General features: G+C 34.3%; 1 protein-coding gene across 1 annotated transcript in view; it reads left to right on the top strand.

Moving 5' to 3' along the window:
* Positions 1 to 9,417, top strand: part of TMEM236 (transmembrane protein 236) — a 33,711-nt gene extending 24,294 nt beyond the window's left edge. Inside the window, exon 4 of the mRNA XM_031031247.2 lies at positions 2,626 to 9,417. Within this exon, the coding sequence (XP_030887107.2) occupies positions 2,626 to 3,209 (584 nt within the window). The 3' untranslated portion in view covers positions 3,210 to 9,417. The remainder of the gene's footprint in view (positions 1 to 2,625) is intronic.
* The last annotated feature ends 378 nt before the right edge of the window (positions 9,418 to 9,795 follow it).

Genomic DNA, 9,795 nt, shown 5'->3' on the forward strand with positions numbered 1-9,795 from the left:
CAATGTTGTTTTGGCGACTGGCATCAGATGTAGGGAGCTACAGAATGGCTGTTACTTTTACTTTTTGCAGGGAAATGTCAACCTCTAGGGAAGTGAGTAGATCTCTTTCTTCATGCTTAGATCTTTTATGGATTTTGCACAAATAAATATCCTTTTACCCCAATAGAACACTAACAACAACAACAACAAAAGAACAAAGTGGAAATTAAAATAAGAATTTGGAGGGGAACTAGTTACTGAATCAAATGGAATAGTATTTAGTACATGAAAGTTTACATTACTTGGGGGTAAATTTGGGGTCTACTCGAATGACCAACCATTTCTTGGCTTCTTCAACACTACCTTGCCCTCTGGCAGGCCAGCAGAACTCTCCAGCCAATAGTTCTAGTACTTCTCCCTTGGAAAGAAGACAACAGAGTCCCTGTACCCCCAAATCTAAGCTAGTTTCTATTGAGCTGTGGAGAGATATGAAGCTCCCAGCCCCAATTTCACCAAATACCCATGGGTTGGGACTTTAGTAGCTTATTAAAAATGAACTCTAGCTAAGAATTCATTGTTCATCCCACAGCTCTTATCCACAGATATTAAGATTCTTACTGTTTAAAAATGTTAATGTGTCATGTCTTAGCTTGCCACTTACTGGCATTGAAACAGTGCTGAATTTGCAATCATCCTCCAAAGCCCACATTATACACTGCATTATTTGTGTTGACAAAGGAATTTGGATTTCCCTTCAAACAGTTTTATCTACTAAGACAGGTGAAGGAGAGTTCTCCAGGACATGACATACTCTAAGAAACATAATTTCCATGTTTTTTTTTCTTTTGTAAAATGAGAGATAGAACTGCTGCCAGTGAGCATCTGAGTTTAAAAAGAGATGATTTTATGAATATTAAAATAATAGTAATTAGTATATAATTTTCTTTCTTACCTGACTATTATTTATTAAAATGATACTCATTCATGCTAAGGTTGGTAAAGAAGTTTCTAAGGGTCCTACCATTTATTTATAAATGATTCATATCAGAAGTAAGTACTATTTCAGGGTGCCTGGGTGGCTCAGTCATTAAGCGTCTGCCTTCGGCTCAGGTCATGATACCAGGGTCCTGGGATCAAGCCCCACATCGGGATCCCTGCTCTGTGGGAAGCCTGCTTCTCTCTCTACCAGTCCCTCTGCTTGTGTTCCCTCTCTTGCTATGTCTCTCTCTGTAAAATTAATAAATAAAATCTTTTTAAAAAAATACTATTTCATCAAGAATTTAGATTATCTTTTTAGTTTATTGATTTACTCAATTCACACTTAAAATTTTAAAGAAGAAAACCAAGGTTTGTTTGTTCTTTAAACAGCTCCTATTTATAGTAATCAAACATTTTATTAGTCATTAATCATAATAATTTATTTATTTTAAAGTGTTTCACATCAGTTCAATATAGTTCAACAAATATTTATTGACTTCGTGTCTTTAACCTTTAGAGCTATTTTGTCTTATCAAGTAATATGACAACTCAGCGTGCTTGCTGAGTAAGCTTTGTTAAGACCTAACAAATTCTTAGCAAAAAAAAAAAAAAATGGTGCTTAACTAGATGAATGTTTGAGAAATAATGTGCTGTACCATTTATGCATAAGAACCACACTATCAGCATCAACACTGGTAGTAAGTTTTGAGATTTGAGGATCCCTCCATAATTCCCCAACCTCAACACCCATGTGTGCACAGAGAGGCATGTGCGTGAGTGCACACACACACTCACACATGATGTGAAGTTCATGAGAAAATATCCTCCTTATTCAGATGCCTGTTGTGTTGATCAGGGATAGCCTTGTGGCCACAAACAAATTGCTTTAGTCTGATCAATTGTACTGACTGGTTCAAAAACTCTGAGGATAGTACAGTTTAAAGAAACTTGGATTGAGTGGCAACCTTCATGAAGACTTTCTCATGGTCCATCAGATTCCCTCTCAGGACCAAACTCCAAGCCTGGAGATCTGGATTGTAGTGATCCCTGTGGACTTCCTGTAAAAATGACAGCATTGGACCATTGGACTTTTAGAGTCATTTGATTTTATGATATTTGTATGTTTTATAATTAGTACATGATGTATTGCCTCTAGACAGTAATAGTAGCCATAAAGTTAAGAGATTGTCAATTGGGGTCAAACGGATCTGGGTGTAAATTCCAACTCTGCCCATTACTAACTGTGTATTTGAATTGGTGTGTCATTTCACCTCTTGGGCTGCAGTTTCTATATTTATAAAATGGGATAGTGATCCCCATCTGTCCACTTTTTTTCTGAGGATTAAATGAGGTAATGTGTGGAAGTGCTTAGCTCACTAACCAGTCATGGCTAGTAGTGTGAAATGACTTGGAATCCACATCTAGAAAAATACAAAAATATGCAGAACCTTCTCTGCCTCTGGTTTTTTGTTTGTTTGTTTGTTTTTTTATTTTTTCGTCATATGCCTCCCATTGTTGTCTGAAGTTCCATGTGTAAAACAGGTGTCAAACGAGAGAACACTTACAATTTTATATTTAAATTTTAAAACTTAAGTAAAATTGAAATAAAATTTTAATTTACATACAATTTAAACCATTTTTAAATTCAAATAAATCAATTTGTTGCAGGTAACGATGATAGGCACGGTCATACAGCTACTTTGCAGGAAATAAAAACTGTGACGGACCAAGTGAAGCAAAATGAAGAAAGCACTTCACCTCCTCAGCCGGCTAGGAGGACCGAGGCATCACGGCCATCGGCAACAAGGATGCAGAACCCCGCTCCAGTGCTGGCGAGACCCCAAGAGCCCTCCTTTCACTCGGGAGTCCTGGGAAATATGTCCCAGCAGGACGACCGTGCCCAGATCTTCCTGTGGAGCTTTGTGCTGTGGTCTGACACCATAGAAATGGTGCGCGTGGCTGGCCACTCCGCCGTGTATAAGTCAGGCTGGCTATACCCAGTCTACATATTCAGTTTTATTTCTCTCCTTCGAATTATATTAACTCCTCAGAACCCTCTTCTGAATTCCCTGGACATCCTTCTCCAGGATTTACCCTTTATTTTTGTTAGACTTAGTTTAGTCATTGCCCTGGGAACTATCACACCTGTACTGGGCCTTTGTAAAAACATACTGGTGACTCTCTCTTATGTGTACTTCAATCACATAACCAAATTCAGGGCTTTCTCTACTTTTGAAACGTCTTCATTTTAAAGAGAAAATGTAATATAGTCAAACCTCTGCATTATGCATGTGTACACATTTGTAATTTTTTTTTTCTGGGCATAAGTTTTTGTACTGTGTAAAGAAATGAATACATTGTAGAGAATACACTATTTTTAATAACTGTAGCATATCACTTTTAAAAAAATATATTCAAATGATGTTAAATTTAAGCAAAGTTTTATTCTGATGTTAACTCCCCTGTATCTCTAGAAAATGTTAGTCATTTTAGTTATGTATACCACACTTTTTCTCAAAACACTCTTCATTAAAGCTTTAAAAAAATTAGAACGTGTTTTCCCACTAAGTTAGCCCAAGAATGAGATTCTTATCATTTATATAAATTAAAGAGCATTACAAGACTTAGTGAGAACTGTTTTTTTAGAAAATACACCTCAAGTTCTTGAATAATTTTTAGATTATACTTTTTAACAATTTGAATTGTAGTTTTAGGGTCTTCTTCACACATGGGATTATGTTCTTTAATACACTGTGGCAAGTGACTTTTATGTAATCGACGAATTTCAGCATAAACAGCAATTCAGTTTAACAGATGTTTGGTTCAGTTTGAGGCACAGTTCTTTCACTAGTACTGAAGTATTAATGTAAATACTGTTTAGTAGAATGAAGTCTAGGTACATCAGTAATACCTAAAGTTTTATAATAGGAAGAAGCCATACACTGAAGATGTGGATTTCAAAGAATATTTTGTTTGTGGAATTTCAGACCATCCTAAAAACAGTTGCACACCCTGTTTAGAATTAGACATTCAGCTTATGAACATAGCAGCAAATGCTTAGTGTTTTATGTGATAATATGTAATGAATATCTTGATATTAAGTGATTAGGTACATAATTGTGAAATTTGCTTTCACTATATTGGGACACTCTTGGATATTCAGCTGCTAGAAAAATTTGGGAGGCTTATGTGTGCAGAGTAATGTGTTAAACTAGCAAGTCTCTTCAGTGATCTGTGGCAACAAATAGCTTAAGGATAGATAACTTACCTGCCACCCCTACTCTCCACCAAATTCCCCAGTCTCAGTGGCCCCCTGTGCTTTATGGTTTTTCCTCACACTATAAAAAAAGATCTATTCACAGTTATTAAAAGCTTAGCTTCTAGCTTTATGACTTGGGGCAAGTTCTTTGACCACCGTAAGCCCTAGTTTCCACATCTAAAACGTGAGACTAATAACAGTACCTTAGTAGGTTAGAATTGTACTTTAAGAAAATTGAGAGGATTATATGAGATAGGAAATGCTCTCATGACATTGTCTGGCAAACAATAATAACCCGATAAATTCTCAATATTTCAAATATACCAAATCCCAGAGAAACAAGTAGCTAAATGCATTGTTTTAATTTTCCTGTCTCATTCTTTGCTGCATCCCTGTTTACTGTCTGGGAATAAAAATTTTAACCATGCATTTGTGAAAAATAATATGTAAAGTCTTAAGATTACCTCAGATTATAATTTTTCACCAAGTAGTATTAGGTTCAAAATGAGCAAATATACAGATTAAAGTTGTTGTGGCTATTGATTCATCAGGCATTTGACTGTCCCTCCTGAGTTTTCATAGAGCCTAATTGTAGCACTCAGTTAAGACTTTCATTATGGATTGGCTTTATTGAGTTCCCCATTAATGTTTAAGTCCTTAATCTTGTTTAACAATGTATCTCTCACCTCATCTGTCAATCCAACAGGAACTTCTAATACTTCTAACTCTTAAAAAATGAGAATTGAAATCATTTCTTTCAAATAATGCTATGATAATCTTTTTTAATTAAGGAAAACCTATGATGAGGTAGTTGATTTGTAATATTCTTATTTATGAAGTATTTTACATACATTTATATTTATCTTTATGTTGGAATTTGTAGAGTGAACAGTGCTCAAACTCTAAATATTACTGAGTTTAGAATGCATTTTGTGTCTAATATTTGAATATGGATGTACCTGATATATTGGGAAGTCATAACACTTTATCCAAATAGTAAAGTCATGTACATGTAGGAGGAAAATTATTGAGTAACTAATTTAATTTAGTATTTTATTTCAAGAGTATACACATGTTTATAAAGTTCAAGTCTATGTTTTTTTATATTTAATGCTTTTCAGTATTTTGTTTAATTAAAAATTTTTTAATTGAAGAATAGTTGACATACAATATTAATTTTAGGTGTATAACATAGTAATTTGTTTACATACATTACAAAATGATCACAGTAATGAGTCTAGTTACCATCTGTCATCATACACAGTATTTACAATATTATTGCCTACACTCCCTATGCTGTACTTTATATCCCCGTGACTTATTTATTTTATAACTGGAAAATTACACCTCTTAATCCTCTTCACCTATTTCACCCATCCACCCCCACCCTTCCCCTCTGGCAATTACCAATTTGTTCTCTGTATCTAAGAGTCTATTTCTGTTTTGTTTTGTTTGTTCATTTGTTTTGTTTTTTAGATTCCACATATAAATGAAATCATATGGTATTTGTCCTTCTCTGTCTGACTTATTTCACTTAGCATCATACCATCAAGAACCATCCATGTTGTTACAGATGGCAAGATTTCATTTTTTTAATGGCTGAGTAATATTCCATTGTATATATATCACATTTTTAAATTTATTCATGTGTTGATGGATACTTAGGCTGCTTCTGTATCTTGGTTATTGTGAACAGTGCTGCAATGAACATAGGGGTGCACATATCTTTTTGAATCAGTGTTTTCATTTTCTTCTGATAAATACCCAGAGGTGGAATCACTGGATTGTATGGTAGTCCTATTTTTAATTTTTTGAGGTATCTCCATACTGTTTTCCATAATGGCTGAACAATATTACATACATTCCCACCAACAGCTGTAGGTTCCCATTTCTCCACATTCTTACCAACACTTATTATTTCTTGTCCTTTGGATACTAGCCATTCTGATTGGTGTGAGGTGATATTGTAGTTTTGATTTGCATTTCCCTGGTTATTAGTGATGTTGAGCATCTTTTCATGTGTCTGTTGGCCATCTGTATGTCCTCTTTGGAAGATGCCTCTTCACCTCCCTCCTCTATTTTTTAATTAAATTGTGTTTGTTTGTTTTTTTTTTTTGGTGTTGACTTGTATTAGTTCTTTATATATTTTGGATATTAACCCCTTATCAGACATATCATTGGCAAATATATTCTCCCATTCGGTAAGTTGCCTTTTCATTTTGTTGATGGCTTTCTGCAAAAGCTTTTTCATTTGATGTAGTCCCATTTGTTTAGTTTTGCTTCTGTTGCCCTTGCCTCAGGAGATAGAAAAAAAATACTGCTAAGACCTATGTCTAAGAGTTTACTGCCTATGTTTTCTTTTAGGAATTTTATGGTTTCAGGTCTTAAATTTATGTCTTTAATTAATTTTGACTTTATTTTTGTATATGGGTTGAAAAAGTGGTCCAGTTTCATTCTTTTCCATGTAGCTGTCCAGTTTTCCCAACATCATTTATTGAAGAACCTGTCTTTTTCCTCATCATATAGTCTTGCCTCCTTTGTCATAGATAAATTGACCATATAATTGTAGGCTTTTTTCTGGGCTTTCTATTTTATTCTATTGATTTGTGTGTCCATTTTGTGTGTGTATGCATGTGTGTGTGTGTGTGTGTGTGTGAGTGAGTACTATGCTGTTTTGATTATTAAAGCTTTGTAGTATATTCTAAAGTCAAGAAGCATGAACCTCCAACTTTGTTCTTTTTCAAGATCGCTTTGGTTATTCAGGGCCTTTTTTGCTTCCACACGAATTTTAGGACTATTTGTTCTATTTCTATGAAAAATGCCATTGGTATTTTGATAGGATTACACTGATCCTATAGATTGCTTTGGGTAGTATCGATATCTTAACAATATTACTTGTTCCAATTCAGAAGCATGACATATCTTTCTATTTATTTGTGTCATCTTCAATTACTTTCATCAACATCTTATATTTTTCACAGTACAAGTCTTTCACTTCCTTGGTTAAATAGGTATTTTAAAATACTTATTCCTGGGTACCTTATTCTTTTTGGTGCAACTGTAAATGGGAATGTTTTCTTAATTTCTCTTTCTGATAATTCATTATTAGTGTACAGAGATGCAACAGATCTGTGTATATTAATTTTGTATCCTGCAACTTTACTGAATTCATTTATTAGTTCTAGCAATTTTTTGGTAGAGTCTTTAGCCTTTTCTGTATGTGTAATTATGTCACCTGAAAATAGTGACAGTTATACTTCTTACTAGTTTGAATGCCTTTTATTTCCTTTTCTTGTCTTATTGCTGTGGCTAGGACTTCTAGTGCTATGTTGAATACAAGTTCCAAAAGTGGGCCTCCTTGTCTTGTTCCTGATCTTAGAGGACAAGTTCGCAACTTTTCACTATAGAGTATGATGTTAGCTGTGGGTTTGTCATATATGGCCTTTATTATGTTGAGATATGTTCTCCTATACCCACTTTGTTGAGTTTTTACTCATAAGTGGATGTTGAATTTTGTCAAATGCCTTTTCTGCATTTATTGAGATGATATGATTTTTATTTTCATTTTGCTAATATGGTGTATCATGTTGATTGACTTGCAGATATTGAGCCATCCTTGCATCTTGGGAAAAATCCCACCTGACCATGGTATAAGATCCTTTTAATTTATTGTTGAATTCAATGTACTAATACTTTGTTGAGGATTTTTGCATCTACATTCATTAGGAATATTTGGCCTGTAATTTTTTTTTACTATCTCTGTCTAGTTTTGATATCAGGATAATGCTGGACTCTTGAATTTGGAAGCACTCCTTTCTCTTCAATTTTTTGGAGCAGTTTCAGGAAGATAGACGTTAATTCCTCTTTTAATGTTCAATAGAATTCACCTATGACGCCATCTGGTCCTGGATTTTGGTTTGTTGGGAGTTTTTTGATTATTAATTCAATTTCCTTATTAGTACTCAGTCTGTTTCAAATTTTCTAGTCCCTTTGGATTCAGTCTTGGAAGATTGTAAGATTGTATATTTCTAGGAACTTATCCATTTTCTTTGTGTTGTCCAATTTGTTGTACAATAATTGCTCATGTTTTTCTCTTATAATCTTTTGTATTTCTGTGGTGTTGTAACTTCTCTTTCTGATTTTATTTGAGTCGTCTTTTTTTTCTTTATGAGTCTGGCTAAATGTTTATCAATTTTATTTATCTTTTCAAAGAACCAGCTCTTAGTTTCATTGATCTTTTCTATTGTTATTTAGTCTCTGTTTCATTTATTGTTGCTCTTGTCTTTATTATTTCCTTCTTTCTGCTAACTTTGGCTTTTTTGTTCTTTTTTTAAAAATTTTTAAAAATATTTTATTTATTTATTTATTTATTTGTGAGAGAGAGAGAGAAAGAAAGAAACAGCATGAGAGGGGAGAAGGTCAGAAGGAGAAGCAGGCTCCCCACCGAGCCGGGATCCCAATGCAGGACTTGATCCCAGGACTCCGGGATCATGACCCGAGCCGAAGGCAGTCGCTTAACCAACTGAGCCACCCAGGTGCCCCTTTTTTGTTCTTCTTTTTCCATTTCCTTTAGATGTAAGGTTAGATTGTTTATTTGAGACTTTTGAGGTAGGCCCATATCATTGTAAACTTCCCTCTTAGAACTGCTTTTGGTGTATCCCATAGATTTTGGTATATTTTATTTTCATTTTCATTTGTTTCAAGGTATTTTTTTTATTTTCTCCTTGACTTCTTAATTGACTCATTGGTTGTTTATAGTAGCATGTTGTTTAGCCGGATGTGTTTGTGTTTTGCTAGTTTTTTTTTCTTGTAATTGATCTCTAGTTCCATACCATTGTGGTCACAAAAGATGCTGATATGATTATAATCTTTTTAAATGTATTGGGACTTGTGTTGTGGCCTAACATGTGATCTATCCTGGAGAATGTTCCATATGTACCTAAAGAGAATGTGTATTCTGATATTTTTGGATTGGATGTTCTGTATATATCTGGTAAGTACATCTGGTCTAATATGTCATTTAAGGCCACTGTTTTCTTAATGATTTTTTTGTCTGGATGAACTATTCACTGATGTAAATGGGGTGTTAAATTTTTCTACTATTGTATTACTGTCTCCCTTTGATCTATTACCATTTGCTTTTATATATTTTGGTGCTCCTACTAGGTAGTATACATATTTATAAGTGTTATATATCCATATTTGGCTGATCCCTTTATCATTATGTAAATGCCCATCTTTGTCTCCTGATACACTCTTTGTTTTGAAGTCTATTTTGTCTGATATAAGTATTGCTACCCCAGCTTTCTTTTGGTTTCATTTGTGTGGAATATCTTTTTCTATCCCTTCACTTTCAGTCTGTGTGTGTCTGTTGGTCTGAAGTGAGTCTCTTGTAGATATCTGTATTTATTTATTTGTTTGTTTATTTATTTATAAGTAGACTCTATGCCCAGCATGGAGTCCAGTGTGGGGTTTGAACTCACAACCCTGAGATCAAGACCTGAGCTGAGATCAAGAGTCAGACAGCTTAACTGACTGAGCCACTCAGGCTCCCTGGTCTTTTTTTTTTTTTCCCCTTG

Source organism: Leptonychotes weddellii, chromosome 5 (genome assembly GCF_054177405.1).
Source record: "Leptonychotes weddellii isolate Sample4059 chromosome 5, ASM5417740v2, whole genome shotgun sequence".
In the NCBI taxonomy this organism is placed as follows: domain Eukaryota; kingdom Metazoa; phylum Chordata; class Mammalia; order Carnivora; family Phocidae; genus Leptonychotes; species Leptonychotes weddellii.